General features: G+C 34.8%; 1 protein-coding gene across 5 annotated transcripts in view; it reads left to right on the forward strand.

The window, feature by feature from the left end:
• The window catches only part of Jupiter (microtubule-associated protein Jupiter), a 99,434-nt gene extending 76,550 nt beyond the window's left edge, over positions 1–22,884 (forward strand). For 3 of the 5 annotated variants that reach the window (XM_076533246.1, XM_076533247.1, XM_076533245.1), the window contains exons 2-5: positions 10,284–10,696; positions 11,524–11,547; positions 15,124–15,210; positions 20,354–22,884. In XM_076533246.1, coding sequence (XP_076389361.1) covers positions 10,284–10,696; positions 11,524–11,547; positions 15,124–15,210; positions 20,354–20,535 — 706 coding nt within the window. In that variant the 3' untranslated portion in view covers positions 20,536–22,884. The remainder of the gene's footprint in view (positions 1–10,283; positions 10,697–11,523; positions 11,548–15,123; positions 15,211–20,353) is intronic. The other 2 variants (XM_012282597.2, XM_012282614.2) reach the window with 2 other exon arrangements.
• Positions 22,885–22,929: the final 45 nt, after the last annotated feature.

A 22,929-nucleotide genomic window follows, 5' to 3' on the forward strand; every position in this document is an offset into this window, starting at 1 on the left:
TCTCCCTCGGAAACAGTGCTATTCTAAATTCGTCGACCAACAATAATCCATAATGGGTAACGATAAGGGAAATCGTATCTGGGTTAACTCGATCTGTTTTACATCCTCGTGGGAACACGAGCAAGCATTACATCGTTTCCTGGCGAACGTATGTGTCTCGAACCAAATTATGCGGTGAAAAATGTCGACGGTACCGCGATTCTCCATTCGCAGCACCGATATTATCGCGAACCATTACTCCAGTTACACGCTCCGGGAATACCAGTTCCAATTTTTTCAATTACTCGCAACAACGTCTTATCACTGGTTAAGAGTCGGCTTTCTACTTCGATGATAGCGTGAATCATGGAGATTCGAGATTAGAAGTGGTTTGGTAACGGAGTTTGTAATAAGGGACAAATTTTCAAGTTGCAAAAGGTAACGCGCGTTAATTGGGTGGCTTGGTAGCTTCAACGTGCGTCAGTTATAGACACATTGCAGTTTCGATGAGATTTGATTGCGACGTGTAGTGATTACAGTGCGTTGCGATTTCGACGCACTGCAATTTCAACGCACTGTAATTTCGACGCGCTGCGAATTCGATGCGTTGCAATTTCAACGCGCTGGAATTTCAACGCACTGTGATTTCGACGCGCTGGAATATTAACGCACTGCAATTTCAACGCACTGCAATTTCAACGCACTGCAATTTCAACGCACTGTAATTTCGACGCGCTGCGAATTCGATGCGTTGCAATTTCAACGCACTGTGATTTCGACGCGCTGGAATATTAACGCACTGCAATTTCAACGCGCTGCAATTTCAACGCACTGCAATTTCAACGCACTGCAATTTCGACGCGCTGCGAATTCGATGCGTTGCAATTTCAACGCACTGTAATTTCGATGCGCTCCGAATTCGATGCGTTGCAATTTCAACGCGCTGCAATGTCAACGCACTGCATTTTCAACACGCTGCAATTACAATACGTACCGATTACAACGCGCTGTGATTTATAATATGGCAATTACAATGCATAATGATTTGATCACGCTATGGTTTCAACTCGTTGCAATAATTAATTGTTATGATAGCTCGCATTGATAAAAATGATCAAACACCTATTAAAAAATTGATTTCAAGGAAAATGACTAACGTACGAAATACCACAATGTGCCATAAAATATCATTAACAGTGTCCACAAAGTAGTCACCCACGCGTTGTCTGGTTACGAGCTTCAATTGAACTTCATCCGACTTTACGACTGTTAGAGATGATGGCCCTTGGTGTTCCATTTTCTAGATTCCCGTGATCAGGAAGTATTAAACTACCGAATGTTCGCCCGCGATTTCTGCGCCCGTTTCTAAGAAACTCATCAGCGTTCCTAATTTCCTAGCAAAAGTCATCGGACTCGAAATCGTGAAATTTTCACTTTAATGATCTTCCAACGAACGCATTAACATAACTCGCCTCGCTAATGCGTCCAGTCATTGTCGTTCGCGGACGTTAACGATTATTATTTTCGAAAGTGTGTCCCGATCCACTTTTCAAACGGTTTCTTCAGCATCCGAGCGTAATGCAACGACAGTTATTCGGCGGATCGTGGACGATAATGTTAGACGTTGTTGAAATGTAGCCGACATAAATTGGCGCCAGCGTGGTGTTGCTCCGTGCAATAAAAGCGCTTTCATTAGGCCACGTTCTTGCTCTTCCTGTGTTCTGAATAATTCAACGCGGAACAACATGATGGATTTTCTTGAATAATCGTTTTCTTTCGACGCGTGATAATGGATCTTGGGCGAAAATTTCTCTCGGTTTTCTGAAGGTGTTGCCGCGTTACCGGCGGGTATGGCGGGTTCAGCAACCGGGGTCAGCCCACACGATGCAACAGAGCCAAGCAAAATCCTCTCTAAGGATATTCAAAGAGTATCATTTTCTAAATATAATTTCTAGACTTTACGATACGAGATTGCCGTAATACTAACTGATAAGCGAACTCAGAATTGCTTCTCTGTTGCATTTGTTCACGGTTTTCTCTTTTAACTTGCTTAAATTTATACCTTTTCAAACAATTTCAATTAAAAGAAAAATTAATTAAAAATCAGTACAGTATTGGCTACCATCATCCTTCATAAATGTTCACATATGAAGTAAAATAATGAAGACATGTTATAAAAATAATTCCTTTAAAATAACTCTCTTTTAACTTGCTTAAATTTATACATTTTCAAACAATTTCAATTAAAAGAAACTTAATTAAAAATCAGCACAATATTGGCTACCATCATCCTTCATAAATGTTCACATATGAAGTAAAATAATCAAGACATGTTACAGAAATAATTCTTTTAAAATAACTCTCTTTTAATTTGCTTAAATTTATATCTTTTCAAACAATTTCAATTAAAAGAAACTTAATTAAAAATCAGCACAATATTGGCTACCATCATCCTTCATAAATGTTCACATATGAAGTAAAATAATCAAGACATGTTATAAAAATAATTCCTTTAAAACAACTCTTTTTTAACTTGCTTAAATTTATACCTTTTCAAACAATTTCAATTAAAAGAAACTTAATTAAAAATCAGCACAATTATTGGCTACCATCATCCTTCATAAATGTTCACATATGAAGTAAAATAATCAACAGACGTTATAGAAATAATTCCTTTAAAATAACTCTCTTTCAACTTGCTTAAATTTATACCTTTTCAAACAATTTCAATTAAAAGAAACTTAATTAAAAATCAGCACAATTATTGGCTACCATCATCCTTCATAAATGTTCACATATGAAGTAAAATAATCAAGACATGTTACAGAAATAATTCTTTTAAAATAACTCTCTTTTAATTTGCTTAAATTTATACCTTTTCAAACAATTTCAATTAAAAGAAACTTAATTCAAAATCAACACAATTATTGGCTACCATCATCCTTCATAAATGTTCACATATGAAATAAAATAATCAAGACACGTTATAGAAATAATTCCTTTAAAATAACTCTCTTTTAACTTGCTTAAATTTATACCTTTTCAAACAATTTCAATTAAAAGACACTTAATTAAAAATCAGCACAATTATTGGCTACCATCATCCTTCATATATGTTCACATGTGAAGTAAAATAATGAAGACATGTTATAAAAATAATTCCTTTAAAACAACTCTTTTTTAACTTGCTTAAATTTGTACCTTTTCAAACAGTTTCAATTAAAAGAAACTTAATTAAAAATCAGCACAATTATTGGCTACCATCATCCTTCATAAATGTTCACATATGAAGTAAAATAATCAAGACACGTTATAAAAATAATTCCTTTAAAACAACTCTTTTTTAACTTGCTTTTATACCTTTTCAAACAATTTCAATTAAAAGAAAAATTAATTAAAAATCAGTACAGTATTGGCTACCATCATCCTTCATATATGTTCACATATGAAATAAAATAATCAAGACACGTTATAAAAATAATTCCTTTAAAACAACTCCTTTTTAACTTGCTTTTATACCTTTTCAAACAATTTCAATTAAAAGACACTTAATTAAAAATCAGCACAATTATTGGCTACCATCATCCTTCATAAATGTTCACATATGAAATAAAATAATCAAGACACGTTATAGAAATAATTCCTTTAAAATAACTCTCTTTCAACTTGCTTAAATTTATACCTTTTCAAACAATTTCAATTAAAAGAAACTTAATTAAAAATCAGCACAATTATTGGCTACCATCATCCTTCATAAATGTTCACATATGAAGTAAAATAATCAAGACATGTTACAGAAATAATTCTTTTAAAATAACTCTCTTTTAATTTGCTTAAATTTATACCTTTTCAAACAATTTCAATTAAAAGAAACTTAATTCAAAATCAACACAATTATTGGCTACCATCATCCTTCATAAATGTTCACATATGAAATAAAATAATCAAGACACGTTATAGAAATAATTCCTTTAAAATAACTCTCTTTTAACTTGCTTAAATTTATACCTTTTCAAACAATTTCAATTAAAAGACACTTAATTAAAAATCAGCACAATTATTGGCTACCATCATCCTTCATATATGTTCACATGTGAAGTAAAATAATGAAGACATGTTATAAAAATAATTCCTTTAAAACAACTCTTTTTTAACTTGCTTAAATTTGTACCTTTTCAAACAGTTTCAATTAAAAGAAACTTAATTAAAAATCAGCACAATTATTGGCTACCATCATCCTTCATAAATGTTCACATATGAAGTAAAATAATCAAGACACGTTATAAAAATAATTCCTTTAAAACAACTCTTTTTTAACTTGCTTTTATACCTTTTCAAACAATTTCAATTAAAAGAAAAATTAATTAAAAATCAGTACAGTATTGGCTACCATCATCCTTCATATATGTTCACATATGAAATAAAATAATCAAGACACGTTATAAAAATAATTCCTTTAAAACAACTCCTTTTTAACTTGCTTTTATACCTTTTCAAACAATTTCAATTAAAAGACACTTAATTAAAAATCAGCACAATTATTGGCTACCATCATCCTTCATAAATGTTCACATATGAAATAAAATAATCAAGACACGTTATAGAAATAATTCCTTTAAAATAACTCTCTTTTAACTTGCTTAAATTTATACCTTTTCAAACAATTTCAATTAAAAGACACTTAATTAAAAATCAGCACAATTATTGGCTACCATCATCCTTCATAAATGTTCACATGTGAAGTAAAATAATCAAGACACGTTATAAAAATAATTCCTTTAAAACAACTCTTTTTTAACTTGCTTTTATACCTTTTCAAACAATTTCAATTAAAAGAAAAATTAATTAAAAATCAGCACAATATTGGCTACCATCCTTCATAAATATTCGCATATGAAAAATAATCAAGACACGTAATAGGAATAACTCCCTTATGAAAAGGGAATAAAGCGATAAAAACTAGCAGGTACTAGAAAGGATGTTACAATTAAGAAGAGTAACGCGAGCCATAAAAGTGAATCACGTTCGTCGTCCATCATCATTGCACCCGATCCGTATCGAGACGGTAGCTGATTGATATCGTAGCCAAGAGCTAGTGTTTCTTGTATATGTCCTGTTTATCATTAAATTGCGTCGTTTGTCGTCTTTGATAATTGAAGATGTGTCGCTGGACGTGTAAAACAGGTTGACGGTCTTATTAAAGCGCGTATGATGCACTGCGTCGAAAAGAACGTTCCCGCAGAGGCGTCGTTGTACGTCATCCAGCATATTTCCCGGCACACCCATCCTGTTCCCTTCTACGATTCCTCGCTTCCTACGACCGATTGATTATCCTCGTTATTTATTATACCGTCTCAACGTGAATTGATGGTCCCTTTGTGCGCGCCTTACATGAAGGTTCAACACTTTTAGCGCATCTGCAATTCACTCAATTTTTTAACTTCGAATACAAATTTAGTTATCTGTGAACTTGGGGAGATAGGGACTTCAGGATGTTAGCAATTTGGAAATCTAGGGATTTTTGGGGGTCGAGAAATTTTGGGGATCTAAGGATTTTGGTGGATTTAGGATTTTTGGGGGTTTCAGGGATTTTGGGGGTCTAGGGATTTTTTGGGATTTGGGGATTATTGGGGACCTATGGATCTTTAGGGATCTGGGAATTTTGGAGTTTAAGAATTTTTTAATTTAGGGATTTTTGGGATCTATGGACTTTTTAGGATCTTGGGATTTTTGGGATCTAGGGATTTTGGGGGTTCCAGGGATTTTTGGGCTCTAGGGATTTTTTGGGATTTGGGGATTATTGGGGACCTATGGATCTTTAGGGATCTGGGGATTTTCGAATTTAAGAATTTTTTAATTTAGGGATTTTTGGGATCTATGGACTTTTTAGGATCTTGGGATTTTTGGGATCTAGGGATTTTGGGGGTTCCAGGGACTTTTGGGCTCTAGTGATTTTGTTGGGATTTGAGGATTATTGGGGGACCTATGGATCTTTATGGATCTGGGGATTTTCGAATTTAAGAATTTTTGAATTTAGGGATTTTTGGGATCTATGGATTTTTGGGGTTTAGAGATTTTTTAAGATCTTGGGATTTTTTGGGATCTAAGGATTTTTGGGCTCTAGGTATTTTTTAGGATCTAGGGATTTTTGAGGAAGTGGGAATTTGTGCACGTATTAATTTGGGGATGTAAAAATTTGGCAATATATGAAGATCGGGTAAACACATGGAATTTGGCCATATATGCATTGTGAAATATAGATCTTTCGGGTCGTACAGATTTGGGAACATATAGATTTGGAAGTGTATATTATAGAGATCAACGAATTTAACGTCCCTAAAAAATTTGTAAACATATTTCAACAAAAAAGCCACCTTAAAAAAAGAACGAAAGTAGCTACATTTCTCACAAGAATTCTCTACCATGAAATTCCTAATTGCTATAACAAGCAATCAGTTCCAACGCATTTCTCAGAACCGTTATAACCGACGAATAAAACAAAGAGGCAAAATTTCGGGCGTCCCACTGGTCCTGAATCATCCGCAATACAAACATGCATCGCGTGCATCGCGCGTTCGTGCTGGTTTCAATTGATGGCGTTAAAACGCGCGTTTCGTGGAACTGTTTAGTGACACACGCCGAGTCAGCCACTTCCGAGGCAAAAGGGTTGAGGGGCATTGTTCTTGAACGTCGACACGGGAGAACGCACGAGACACGGTCCCCAACGACGGGAGGACTCGATCCAATTTGCTCGATAAATCTGCGCTGATTTCAACGTAACGAGGGTCTCCTCCTGGTCTCTCGGTGCTCGATGCGTGGCACGCGCTTTGTCGCGTGCGAGTCGCTGCGTGGGCAAGCGGCGAACGGGAGACGGCGGAAGAGAATTGAAAAAGGAGGAAGGGAACGACGTTCGCTGCGGAGAGAGGACCAGTCGGCAATTAAAAATATGGAATTCATTCTTTTCTCCTGCCGGTTGAACGCGTCCCTCCTGTTGGGGGAGCTGGCGAGTTTCAAAGCTGGCTTCATTAGCAGAACGGTTCGATTAACGAAGGAACCGTTCGTGCGTGACGATTTTTTCGTCGAAGAAAATGTTTGAAAGTCGACGCCGTTAACTCCTAGTTCTTGATCCTAGATGGGAAAACAAAGAATAGCTTGAGTGATATCTTGATCGTGTCGGTTTCTATTCGGTGATCGACGTATCGGATGATACAGCTGTTAGGACGCGGATGTGAAAGCAGTTATGAGTACTGATCTAATTGCTCCTGCTCAAAAAACCATAAATCAAACATTTCTATTAACCTTTATCCATCATGATCTACTTTGATTAAATCTGACTCTGATCCAAGATAATTCTCACCTACTCTAATTTCATTTAACTTAACTTTAATATCATCCTACTTAAGCTAACTCAAATATCAGTCTATATAAACCTAACCCAATCTGAATTGTCTTAATGTAACCTAACCTCAATCTACAATAATTCTAATCTAACCTAACCTAACTTTAATGTCATCCTAATAGAACCTAACTCAATCTGAATTGTCTTAATGTAACCTAACCTTCAACTACAATAATCCTAATCTAACCTAACCTAGCTTTAATGTCATCCTAATAGAACCTAACTCAATCTGAATTGTCTTAATGTAACCTAACCTTTAACTACGATAACCTTAATTTAATCTAACCTAACTCTAACGTTATCCTACTTGAACCTAACCCAATCAGAATTGTTTTAATGTAACCTAACCTTTAATTACAATAAAACTAATCCAATCTAACCTAACTGTAATATCATCTTACTTAAACCTAACCCAATCTTAAATTGACCTAATGTAACCTAACCTTTAACTACGATAATCTTAATTTAATCTAACCTAACTCTAACGTCATCCTACTTGAACCTAACCCAATCTGAATTGTTTTAATGTAACCTAACCTTTAATTACAATAAAACTAATCCAATCTAACCTAACTGTAATATCATCTTACTTAAACCTAACCCAATCTTAAATTGACCTAATGTAACCTAACCTTTAACTACGATAATCTTAATTTAATCTAACCTAACACTAACGTCATCCTACTTGAACCTAACCCAATCAGAATTGTTTTAATGTAACCTAACCTTTAATTACAATAAAACTAATCCAATCTAACCTAACTGTAATATCATCTTACTTAAACCTAACCGAATCTAAATTGACCTAACCTCAATCTACAATAACCTTAATCTAATCTAACCTCAGTTAACCTAACTTAAATTTCAAAGAAATTTCACCTAACCCAATTTGAATTAAAATAATATAATCCTAACCTAACAAACTTTCAACTTATCAAATTCTTAAGTGGTCTCAATTAATAAACAATAGTAATCTGCAACAACTTGTTTCTTCACACGTGTTCTTTAAACATGAACATGATTTCTAAAGCAATAAGTAGTCGCGATCGTAGAAACAGACGTTTTCCAATTACATTTAATTAACATTCTTCCCGAACGCATTACGACGATCTATGCGCCACGCGTATAATCCTTCATCGCAACAAGTCGTTAACTCCGAGATCGATCAAATAATCGTTCCAGTCTAATTAACGGTCGACCACGTCTTCGTTTTAGCGACGTATCATAGCGCTCGTTTCATCGGTTCGACGATAAATCAACGCTTCCTCGTTACGGTGTCTCGGATAATTGAACGTCTAGCGCGGCCAGATGGAAGCGTTCGTACGTTTGCTCGTCATCGGGGACAACCTCGAAAGCACACTTCGTTCATGCTCCGTTTAACGCTCAAAACCCGCCACCAGGCCATCGTAATTCGACCGATTATTAAACCAATCTAATTGACCAATTACGTCCGCGTTTTCAAACCGGATTTCACCTCTGGAGCGGCAAAAACTGCTTTCGAGTGCTGATTATCCTTTTTGTGAGATGGTAGCGTCCGGTCGTTCCAATGCATCATACATGTTTACCTAACTCCGACATGTTTTACGAGAAATATTTTTAGAAGGGTATGTGTTCTTTTCCTTAAACATTAAGCTTCAAGTTCATATAATATTAGTGTCATTTTGTGATACTTTTCTGTCATGAAATAGTGACAGGCTTTATGTATCATTATAATTAATCTTTGTCTACTATATCCGATTGTCAGCCATTTTGTATTGAAGATATTCGTGAAGCGTTTAGGCAGCCATTTTGGTCGAACCTTAACCTTTAAGTTCATATCTAATAAGTTTCATTTTGTGATACTTTTCTGTCATGAAATAGTGACAGACTTTATGTATCATTATAATTAATCTTTGTCTACTATATCTGATTGTCAGCCATTTTGTATAGAGAATATTAATGAAGCGTGTTTAGGCAGCCATTTTGATCGAACCTTAACCTTTAAGTTCGTATATAACAAGCTTCGTTTTGTGATACTTTTCTGTCATGAAATAGTGGCAGACTTTATGTATCATTATAATTAATCTTTGTCTATTATATTTGATTGTCAGTCATTTTGTATAGAGAGTATTGATGAAACGTTTAGGCAGCCATTTTGATCGAACCTTAACCTTTAAGTTCGTATACAACAAGCTTCATTTTGTGATACTTTTCTGTCATGAAATAGTGACAGACTTTATGTATCATTATAATTAATCTTTGTCTATTATATTTGATTGTCAGCCATTTTGTATAGAGAGTATTGATGAAGCATTTAGGCAGCCATTTTGGTCGAACCTTAACCTTTAAGTTCATATGTAACAAGCTTCATTTTGTGATACTTTTCTGTCATGAAATAGTGACAGACTTTATGTATCATTATAATTAATCTTTGTCTATTATATCTGATTGTCAGCCATTTTGTATAGAGAGTATTGGTGAAGCATTTAGGCAGCCATTTTGGTCGAACCTTAACCTTTAAGTTCATATGTAACAAGCTTCATTTTGTGATACTTTTCTGTCATGAAATACTGACACACTTCTATAGATCATTATAATTAATCTTTGCCAGTTACAACTGGCAGTCAGCCATTTTATATTGAGAATAATGACGAAACGTTTATACAGCCATCAAACCTTAACCTCTAAATGTATATGACACAAGCGCCATTTTGTGACACTTCTATGTCATCAAATGGTGACAGACATCTCAAAATCAATTTTTAAATGTAATGATTAATTTTTTGTTACACAAAAACTGTCGTAAACTAACCTGATCTTATAACAATCTATAGCCTCATCTTTGTCTTTGCACACGAAAGAAGGCTATCAGGAAATAAATTTAACGGTACATGATCTAACCACGACCATAACCTTTATTTTTCAGGGTGTTGAAACCCCCTGGTGGCGGAAGTAGCGACATATTCGGCGCTGCGCCCGAAGAGACGAGCCCCCGTCGCGTGAAGAATCACAACCAGTCGCAGCTGGGCTCGGCACTGTTCGGCGATGCCCCGAACAGCAATAGCAACAGCAACAGCAACGAAACACCGCGCAACAAGCCCGGTAATGATTCATACAAACGTCTGTTTGGCCCTCCCGATGCCCCACCCACCACCCCAAACGCGAAAAATCATATGCGCAGCAATATCTCCCTCAGCGGGGATTCGTCGTCTTCGTCATCGGCGTCGCTGGGCGCCGCGACGTCGCCCGCGAAGAGCACCGCCAGCTCGGACTCGATCGCGGGCGTTCTCAACGGCTACGCTGCCAGCAATGGCAACAACCTGACCAACGATGTCACAGGTAAGGCCGTTTATCACCTTCCACGCATCCGCCTCTCTATTTCGAAGGAATTTTATCAAAATTGTGTCTATGGTCAGGTGAACTCTGCTGTACGGTGCGAGCGAAAGGCTAACACGTTTTATCTGTTCTTTTGGGGAAGATGATTTCCTTCTTTGTCCAACATTTCATGTCTTTTGAAGATCTCTGTCCAATATTCGGGATAGTTTCCTCACAAAACTTAATATCTTTTGAGAGGTTCAAGATCCACATTTTTGTTCGCTACCAAAGTTATGAGATGAAAGATGGACTTTGTAACGAATCAAAATTATCTGGTACTTTAAATTTGATCAGCAAGAACTTCGAGTTGTATTAATTCTCTACTCGGAACTTCAAAAGCACGATTAATAAAAAAATTTTCGCTTCGAATGTTTTGTGGACAAAGAACAGCCTAAATCATCTTCTGGAAGCAGCTTAAATTTTCTGTTCACCATTCTGTTTCTGATATCATGAGTTCGAACACGAAATTTTATTTCGTTTTTGTTCCGTACTCGAATTATGACTCGCACTGTATTCGAGCTACCTTGAAATATGTGTCTGTGTGTCGCAGGCTCTCCCGCGTAGCTCTTTCGAATCGTCTCTTAACAAATTAGGATACCTTTGTCGCTTATGCAACGAAGCTCGATCATTGCTTACTGACGGATCGCTTGTTGATCAGAGAATTCGTGCAAAATTGTTTGGTTCGGTATGTGGAGCTAGCGAGACACGAACGAATCTTCTTCTTCCCTTGTGACTAATTATGTACATACATGACTTCCACCGAGTCATACTGTTGAATTGTTCGCAAGCAGCTTTTAGGAGAATCAAACGATTTCGTAAGTGTGGACTAAAGACACAAGTAGATACACGACACTCATACCACACATTATTTTTTAATTAAGAGTGCTCGGGTGTTTCGGTATCGTCGCTTGATTTACATTGGCCATCAAGATATAACTGTTTCTTAACCCATTCGAGACGACGATTTTTTTCGAACACGGTCCCCAGGACCGAAGCTCTTTTTCTCTTCATATTATTCATTTTTAATAAAAAAAAACTAGATTACTTAGAATGTTTTCATTGCGTGGATTGAACCATGTGTGTAATATAAGGTGATATAAGGTTTTACAATTTTATTCAGAATAATTGATAATTACTTATTACTACTGTTGCACACCTGGTCTTATAGCCTTGGAAATCAATTGCACACACGGTGTGCAATCGGTCTCGAATGGGTTAACCTGATTGATTGTAGCATTTATTTTAATCCTCGAGGAGTAAGTCCAGGATTAATGAAACGTTTAGACAAGTTTCTACTGCAATTTCTTTTGTACTTTTTATTGAAATTATTATTTGGAATCATAGTTAATATTGCAGGAGTTAAAATCTCTAATCTTATAGGTCACTAGGTTGATATGTGAATAATTGTCTAGATCAGTGTATCAATTAAAATCTTAGATCCTGAGCATTTTCTACATCCTCAAGTTAATAGAGTAAAAGTACAAATCAATTCCTAGGTCTCTAAGTTCAAGACTTGCTATATAAATAATTCCTTAGATCCTCATATTTTAAAGAACTTAGATCCTGATCATTTTTTATATCTTCAGGTTAATATTGCAGGAATTCAAATCTCTAATCTTATAGGTTACTAGTTTGCTATGTGAATAATTGTCTAGATCAGTGTATCAATTAAAATCTTAGATCCTGAACATTTTCTACATCCACAAGTTAATAGAGTAAAAGTACAAATCAATTCCTAGGTCTCTAAGTTCAAGACTTGCTATATAAATAATTCCTTAGGTCCTCATATTTTAAAGAACTTAGATTCTGATCATTTTTTGTATCTTCAGGTTAATATTGCAGGAATTCAAATCTCTAATCTTATAGGTTACTAGTTTGCTATGTGAATAATTGTCTAGATCAGTGTATCAATTAAAATCTTAGATCCTGAGCATTTTCTACATCCTCAAGTTAATAGAGTAAAAGTACAAATCAATTCCTAGGTCTCTAAGTTCAAGACTTGCTATATAAATAATTCCTTAGGTCCTCATATTTTAAAGAACTTAGATTCTGATCATTTTTTGTATCTTCAGGTTAATATTGCAGGAATTCAAATCTCTAATCTTATAGGTTACTAGTTTGCTATGTGAATAATTGTCTAGATCAGTGTATCAATTAAAATCTTAGATCCTGAACATTTTCTACATCCTCAAGTTAATAGAGTAAAAGTACAAATCAATTCCTAGGTCTCTAAGTTCAAGACTTGCTATATAAATAATTCCTTGGATCCTCATATTTTAAAGAACTTAGATCCTGATCATTTTTTATATCTTCAGGTTAATATTGCAGGAGTTAAAATCTCAAGACTTATTGGTTATTGATTTGCTATATAAATAATTGTCTACATCAGTGTATCAATTAAAATCTTAGATCCTAAGCATTTTCTACATCCTCAAATTAATATTGTAAAAGTGAAAATCATTTCTCTAGATCCTTAAGGGGTTAACCCTTTAAGTGCCCAGTTTATTATATAACTTTACTCATTTTCAAAAGCTTGTAACAATATTAATAATGAATTATGAAAACGATTGCCAATGTGAATCGAGGTAACTCGTGAAACTTCCATATCGACCGGTAAATTAGAATCTTGTTTCTTTATTTCCATTTAATTTGGCGTATTTTTATTTGTAGAAGAGCGTAAATATCGAAGGTTTCTCGATCGAGCGAGCACAGGGCCTGCCACGATAATAAAAAACACATATTTTGAGTTAGTCGCGTCTTCATGCTCTTTTTGTTAATATTTAAACACCTTTTCTGCTTTCTGCGATAAGTAATTTTACCCCGTGTCGATTTTTCACGCATACGGATTTCCAGTAAACGCATTTAACAATTTATTCACTCGTTTTCTGTTTAATTCGTGGTATGATTAATATATTTATCTGAAACCCTGAATAAAACGAGTTACAAGAAGTTTGTTTGCTTCGTTTGAATTTTCGTGATTGTTTCTATGATTTCACAAAACTCGCTTGGATTTTCTCGTTTGATTAGCGGTCGCTTCTTTTTATTTCTTCTGTTTTCCGCTGACGTATCGAATCGAATTTGCATTATTTTCGCTTTTGCTTGCATTACTTCACACAAACGTAGTGTTAAATTTTTTATTTGTATACTTGTTCTTGACCTACGGACGAGATACCGCTTCTTTAATTAGTATGGTTAACATAAGATCTAAACATATTTTATCGCTGAAAAAATCGAATACTTAAGGTTTCTGTTTAGTCTACACTCAAATCATTACTTAAGCAAATTGTGCTTATTATTTATTGTAATTATTACTTATAGTTCTTTATAACTTCCAGTTTATCATAACTTAAGTAGCTAAGTGTTCAATAAAATACAAAAATTCTTCTAAAATCATAACCTAACACGCTGAGTCGTGATGGTCACATGTGAACGCCGGGCTGTTCACATATGAGCCTCGCAGTGAAAACTGACGTTCGTGGTCAGACTAATTCAACCTGAGAATTAACTCTTTGCACTCGAAAGATGACTCGCATCACTCAATAATTTAATACAATTTGAAGTACATATTCTTAACTAAATTTATTAATTTATTAACAGCATTATATAATAATAATAATGGTATATTACGTAAATACATATACATACTATACTGTACACCATTCTTAACACTAAACCTACCGACATATAATGTATACTTAATTTGATATTAAAAATAAATAAACAAACGACGAATCAATGCTAATTTTAAGGAATGTGCTTTAACAAAATGTGTTCGTATAATAAGAAACTTATGGAGCGGTCATTTAACCGGTTTGGTAGTTTTAATGTTAAATGAATTCAGCAAACATTTTAACCCCTTGCCGTGCCATTTATTTATGAGGTGCGTCAGTCAAGACTAACCATTCAGGACTATAACATTAAAACGAACAAAGAAAATTAAAATGTTCTAAGTATTTTATATTCAGGGGTCCTTGACAACGCAAATTATAGTTGGATCTAAACTTCAAGTTAAAGAGTATTCAAAATTTGAGTAACATTAATCATATTTCAGTTGTGAGTGCGTCACGAGTGAGACTCGTCAAAGCACGGGAAGGGGTTAACTTTGAATATTGACATGTCACGACATCAAAAGTACTTCCGAGTGCAAAGGTAAATTTGTAAGAAAAAAGTGTACAGTTTACGAGGTAATCGAAGAGTGATCTCGTCCGTGGGGTGGCTTAGTCGCGTGCACTAACACAGAACACGGTTGGGTGACGGTTTATGGGTTTTGCTACGATATGTCGGTGCATGGGGGTGGTGGTGATGGTGGTGATGAATTCCGGCGCGTGTCGCTTTGCACCGGCTGTGAACTGTCGTCCTCTCTGCCTTCCTACCCGCTCGAATCCTGGCAGGTGGATCGTCCTGCATAACGCGCAACCCGGTCACCGGAGACGGAGTTGACGTGACGCCTATAAGGCGCAGCGCACGAAGGTGTCGAGGTAACGTGCCCACTGAATTTTTCTCGTTTTAAGCGACCGACCATACGATAATACCTCCTGCCAATCCCTTTACATTCTCCCGATCATTATCACTATGCGTCACGTTTCTTTTATCCGAAAGCTGAAAATAGAACGGTGGCATTGCCGAATATTTTTCGTGTTTGAAAGGACTCTTTGTACGTTCACTTTACTTTTGCATTTTGAAAGTATATTCAAACTTAGTTTGAAAGTAAATTCGAAGTTACAAAGTAAACGCTAAAATATTATAATGGCATTGTACAAATATGTATGAATTATTGTACGTTCATTTATTTTATGTATGAACATATGTGATATAGTATATGAACATATGTGACATAGTATGTGAACATTTATCAAGTTACAATTTCAACATTCAACAATTACCTACTTTAAATTTTCTAGTATGAAATAAACAAACGATAAAACATTACAATAGTGTATGAATTATTATACATTAATTTATCTTATATATGGACATATGTGATATAGTATATGAACATATGTGACACAGTATGTGAACATTTATCAAGTTACAATTTCAACATTCAACAATTACCTACCTTAAATTTTCTAGTATGAAATAAACAAACGATAAAACATTACAATAGTGTATGAATTATTATACATTAATTTAACTTATATATGGACATATGTGATATAGTATATGAACATATGTGACATAGTATGTGAACATTTATCAAGTTACAATTTCAACATTCAACAATTACCTATCTTAAATTTTCTAGTATGAAATAAACAAACGATAAAACATTACAATAGTATATAAATTATTATACATTAATTTTTTATCTTGACATATATGAACAATCAGTTCCAATTTCAACATTCAACAATTTCTACCTTAAATTTTCTATCTTAGAATAAGACACTTAAATGGTGCATTGACTACTTTGTTAATTTAATATTAAACAATTGCTGTACGATTTATTTCAGATGCATCAGTCAAAACTATAATACTAACTTAACTCGGTTGCTACAAAATAAATGAGGAAAGTTAAAATGTTACATCAATTTCGTATTCAGTCCTTTGCCATGCAGATCGTAATTAAACTTACACTTTGAATTAAAATGTATGCAGAATCGTATTTGAACTCTGATTGCGTCACGAGTTAAATGTACTGAAGTACAGTAAGGGGTTAAATTCATTTCGAGACGAATTTGAACTATGTATAATTGGGTTAAGTCCTGCGATTGAAAGGTGGAATATAGTGCGTTGCTGAGTTTACGAACAAATTCTTGGTATCTGTAGAAAACTAGCGTGTGAAAGGAATGGGTAGAGGAAGGAATTTCTCAGTTCTAGTTTCGCTAACCTGGCGTGAAATTAAGTCGCGTCAAACTCGACTGTGTCGAATTGAATTGTTTGAGCTTAGCTCGTGTCGAATTCGAGCGTGCTGGAAAATTTGAAATCAAATCGTACAGAATTGAAACGCGTCAGATATGCGTAGACTTGAATTGAGTGGAATTGTAACTCACCGAATTGAATTGCGTAGAATTGAAGTATGCCTAATTGCATTGCATAGAATTGAAGCGAGTAAAGTAAATTTACGAAGAATTGAATTGGGTGTTGAATTATTTTGCATAGGATTGACATGCGCCAAATTCAATTATGTTGAATTGAAGCGCGTCAAGTAAATTTGCAATAGATTTGAATTATGTGGAATTGAAACTTGCCGAATTGAATTGTTCCGAATTCTGTGGCCATAGAATTGAAATGCACCGAATTGAATTATACTGAATTGAAGCGCGTCAAGTAAATTTATAATAGAATTGAATTGAGTGGAATTGAAACTTGTCGAATTGAATCGTTCCGAATTATGTGGCCATAGAATTGAAATGCACCGAATCGAATTATGCTGAATTGAAGCGCGTCAAATAAATTTACATAGAATTGAATTTGATGGAATTGAAAACTCCCGAATTGAATCGTACCGAATTATTTTGCGTGGAATTGAAATGCACCGAATTGAATTACACCGAATTGAATCGTCCCGAACTATGTTCCACAGAATTGAAATGCAAGAAATTAAATCACGCGGAGAAACGCCCCAAATTAAATTATCCAATAATCGAGTTACCTAAAATTAAATCACCCGAAATTGAATGACTAATTGAAACGCGTGAAATTAATACAGATTAAAGCCTAAGTGGCATGCGTCACTCTACAAACAAATCCTTGGTATCTGCATGATACTGAAATTCTTCTCGAAACTTGTAACATCGTAATAATTCTGTGAATCTTCGTATCAAGAGTCGTAAACAGCTTCTTAAATTCCTATATGGTACTTCAGCAATGCCACGAAAGAAAACAACCATATAAATTTGTTGACCGAACGTTTCAGCTTTCACTGTTTTACCTTATCTTTACCTTATTCAGCAATCGTCCATGAATAATATATTATTCATCGTGGACAAAAATTGCATCTCGTTTACAAAAATATCTTTATACGTTTTGTGTGTGCGTGTATATTAATAATTTTTTGCATTGTTTTTGTTTTCATCTTTTTTCTCTATTCTCATTCTACAAGAAAAAGGTGATCCTACTTATCCTTATCTGAGAAGGTAATCAGCCTCTTAGATCTCTTAATCACGATTCAAACCTTATCATTTTGACAACCATTACATTTTCCATTTCCTTCTCCAAGTGGACTTGCTTGAATTTATTTAAAAATCGAAAGATGTTCAGTTCGCATAATTCAAGCAATTCCAACAAATTTTCACATAGGTCGACACAGATAGTCTGTAATAGAACGGTAAGTTAGTTTCAAAAGTAGACATCACCCCCTGTCTTGCCGTAGTATTAAGAGTACGGTAGACTCTCATTATATTACCGGAATTACAGATGCAGTCATAATACATTGCTATAGCAAAGCATTTTTATCGCGTGACGATGGAGTATTTAATTACAGTACATGTGGTGATACGTCACGTGATACAACACGTGGTGATCTATCGCGTGGCAATTTAACGTGTCATGATCTACACATGCTTTATAGAGCACGTGACTCTCTAATATGAAACTATACAACCTTCTTTTCTTACGATAATAAGAAAATGTCTCTTGGACATTTCCCACGTGTCTACATTTTCTAAAATGTCTATTAGACATTTTCGACGTGTCTACATTTTCCAGAATGTCTATTAGACATTTTCAACGTGTCTACATTTTCCAGAATGTCTATTAGACATTTCTCACGTGTCTACATTTTCCAGAATGTCTATTAGACATTTCTCACGTGTCTACATTTTCCAGAATGTCTATTAGACATTTTCGACGTGTCTACATTTTCCAGAATGTCTATTAGACATTTCCCACGTGTCTACATTTTCCAAAATGTTTATTAGACATTTTCCACGTGCCTACTTTTTCCAAAATGTCGATTAGACATTTTCCACGTGTCTACATTTTACAAAATGTCTATTAGACATTTTCGACGTGTCTACATTTCCCAGAATGTCTATTAGACATTTCCCACGTGTCTACATTTTCCAAAATGTTTATTAGACATTTTCCACGTGTCTACATTTTACAAAATGTCTATTAGACATTTTCCACGTGTCTACATTTTCCATGTGTCTACATTTTCCAAATGACCAATAAATGTGTCCAGTAAATGTCCACATAAATATGGCAATATAACGAGAGTCCACCGTACAGCCTATCTTCCATTAGTATCTACATATTCGATTATTCTTTACCGATGCATCGACCAGACTAGTTTCTTACATTTGACGCTTAATTACCTGGCTGGTCCCTGTTCCCCTCTCGAACAGCCGCCAAAATGTAGATGGAAAATCATGAAGGGGTCTGATTGAACAGCATGTGAATTTCGCGTGAGATCTTGATATTACGTATCTCTATGACAGTGTTATACATCGCATCTATCGGACGCATAAAAATGTGATCAAACACATCACATAATCGTTTTTATGCTTCTGATAAAATATTGCATGACAACGTAAGTTGACTTTGTTCAGCAGAAATCATAGCAACGACAAGATTTCAGATTTTCGTAGTTCTTCTTTCTTTCTTCAGAAATTACCTTAATATAAAACAGTTTGTTTACAATTATTATTAGGAATTTTTGTTTAATTTTGCTAAATATTTCTGTTTGCAAAACTGAAAAAGAATCTTCACAAAAACTGTGATAGTTGCAAATCACACGCAAACTTTGTGAGACAACTTTCGAATCCGATATCGCCAAATTAGGTCACTTATAATAGTGCCATAGAGACAGATATTTTAGATTAATGCCACGAAAACTGGAGCACTGAAACCGCTGAAATTTGGATCCAAGTTCGTTGAACCTCAAATTACAAACTTAATTTTAGGATGTTTAGTTTTTTCGCAAACATCGTTTGAGTTAACGCTGAAATTTACAGCCATCTATTTTTAAAATATCGAGGTATTCGAAAGAATCATTACACGAATTTACGAGCGAGTCGAAATGAAATTGCAATAACAATCTGGATCAAACGATTAATATCATTTATAATTGACTTTTATGATTCTTGTGAAACTTCATACATACGTTCATTCATTTTGATTTATATGGAGAATGTTAATAAGACTTTGCTAGAGTCATTTTGATCAACTTGAACATTTTTAAACTTTCACTTGGTGCATAAATGTTGTAAATTTCTGTCACAAAATTACAACAAAATTGCAACAAAATTCTGTCACAAAATTACAACAAATTTCTATCACAAAATTATAACAAAATTCTGTCACAAAATTACAAACAAATTTTGTCAAAAAATAACAAAAAATTTCTGTCATAAAATTACAATAAAATTCTGTCACAAAATTACAACAAAATTGCAACAAAATTCTATCACAAAATTACATCAAAATTCTGTCACAAAATTACAACAAAATTCTATCACAAAATTGTAACAAAATTCTGTCACAAAATTATAAAAAAATTTTGTCAAAAAATAACAAAAAATTTCTGTCATAAAATTGCAACAAAATTCCGTGACAAAATTACATCTCTGTACCAAGCAAATTTCAGTGCTCCCAACCCAGTGAATAAAATTGAACGAGAAAGGCAGTCGATAAAGCGGCAGGATGTTGACTGAAAGACGCAAATGTTCTTCACAGATGGTAACCCGGTGACTGGAACTGGCTACGCAGAATCGCAGACCAACGGCCCGACCGTGCAAAATGGAACGTCCAGCTCGAATTCCAGCATCGGCGAGAAATCGAACGACTCGTCGCCAGCGGCCAAGGTCCCAACTCGTACACGCGTGCCACCCGGTGGCTATTCATCCGGATTGTGGTAAAATCTGCAACGGAACGACCGCTGATCGGCATATCCATCTTTGGCTGATGCCGTTGATCCTTCCAGTGCACCGGAAATTAGATCCCTACCGCTGGAACCAAACGAGAACATCGAAACACCCTGTGCAGTATCGAACGCTCCTTTCAGTCATGGGCGTAGCCAGAGAGCACTTCGTCCTCCCAGAAGTTCTTTTCTTAACCGAAATGATACTTAAATTATTCGTACCTTATATTTAACAATAAACGTAAATCTCGTTTAAATTTCATCGAATTTGTAATTTAACTTACAATTTTGTCTCTCTGACTATGCCTCTGTTAATAGATGAAAGGAAATATTACGTTGGTATTCATTTTTCAAGACAATTCGTTCTCCTTTTAAAATGTTGATTTAATTTGTTCCTTGGTGTTGACGATGAGGGTGGTTCTTCCTTCTGGAACAGAAAAAGTGTAGTGATGGACGCAGACTACTCAAATTTTGTTCGAGCAGAAAGTTCTTCCAACTGCGATATTGAGTATTTTACGTACATGTTCGTTTCTTTTTGTGCTTCAGAAGTTTTTCGTACGAAGAATCATTCTGATTCTGAATTTTGTCGTGTTTTTTTGATGTCCTGGAAAATGACACTGGAAGGATTGACGAGAGATCCAGGGACGCAGAGAAGAAAACGATTTGTCATCCTTCTGACGAGATCCTTAGGTCCCGGTTGTCGAAACGGATTAAAAAATAGTCGTTCAATTTTCACGGTCAAAATGTCATTCCTCCCCCGAGAAAATCTTCGTTCCCTCGGTTTTTCTAAGCGTGTAACTTTTAAGAATATAGAATTGTTCGTTGGAAGAGAAAAATGTGGGCGTGAGATAGTTTCCTATTTTCGAAAGATTTTTGCCCGCGTCCGGCCGTTCTCTTTTTCAAAAATTACCTTTCTACGACCACTTTTTGCGGGGACGCTGGTTTGCTGGAAATTTGAGGTAACTGTTCGAGGAACTGATGAGATAATTTTGCAAAATTATGGCAGGCACTTTTTTGAAACAAGAGGAGAAAATTTATCATCGGTCTATTTGAAAATTTCAACATCAAAAGAACATACTGAAAAATTTAATTTAAACCAACCTCTTACCATGTCAAGTTGCTTCAATTTTGTCTTCATTTCTAAAAAATGTTTGCTATAATTAATAATGCTGAAATTATTCTTCACGGTTTCTCCGAGGTTTCTTCAAAATTTGAAGCGGACCCTGTAATCAAATAATATGTTACACTAATAAGAAAAGCGAATATCAAAGAGCGTAAGACACCACGAAAGAAGGTGATCTTTTGAATAACGATGAACCATGGACAGTAGGAAAAATCGGGGAAAAAGTTGTTTTAGATAATTCGATTGAATCCTGCCAAAATTCTGAGGAGACGAAACTAATGAGAAAAGCGTCAGGTATACGTACAGAACACGCTTCTTTAAATAAATAGACTGCTATCGGTTGGTATACTTCGGATAAGAAATCATACTTGTAACTCGAATGAATAGAGTGAAATTTCAATTAAAACCGCGAACGTCCAGAGAGAAGAGAGAGAGTGCTCGACTCCATGGTATATTAATTATTAATTAGAAACGTTCGACGAAACCTCGGAATTGTATATTAGAAGTAGACATATGTTATTCGAAAGAAGTAATAATAATAATAATAATAATGATAATAATAATAATACTATTAATATTAATAATATTAATAAAAATACATCATGTAACCCATTCAAACAGTCAAGTGCTTTCTTAATTTCCATGCCTTTTTAAATTGTATCGTTTCTTCTGCATGAACAGATATATTTCATTAGAAAGCACGGTTCCTTTCTTTTTCTTCTTTTTCTTTTGTCTTAATTTTCTTCGTATGTTCTAGCAAAATACGGCTTCTCTGCGTCATTACGTACTTGCGGAAAAAAAGACTATTAGTTTTTACTAATTGTATCGTAGGAAATTAATTGCACACGCAAATAATCGATTTTACCGATCCTATTTATCGCTGTATCATCTACGGCCCCGTCTAAACGAGATACCATGTAATCTTGTCGAAAGGTTTAACAGTTATTCGTTTGTAGTCGTCATTACACTTGCTTTGTTTTCCTTGTTTTTGTCACGAGATAACGTATAAGAAATTGTATTTCTTGTTTCAAGGAACAAGACTCTCGTTGCACACTGTTTCTCTCTTGTGTTTGGAAAATGAAGAGATAACGAAAATTATTTCTTTATCTCGTTTTGGTGTGAGTAAAATTACAATACATTGTTTGTATCGCATTCGTGTTCTCGTCTCATAAGTAGCCTTTTTGTACTCTGGCATTAATTAATAAAATTTTGTAAGCAACAAAATCCTGTTGTTTTATTCCCCTCCTTATTTAATAATAAATTAAAAAT

This window comes from Megachile rotundata, chromosome 7, assembly GCF_050947335.1.
Source record: "Megachile rotundata isolate GNS110a chromosome 7, iyMegRotu1, whole genome shotgun sequence".
NCBI classification, from domain to species: Eukaryota; Metazoa; Arthropoda; class Insecta; order Hymenoptera; family Megachilidae; genus Megachile; species Megachile rotundata.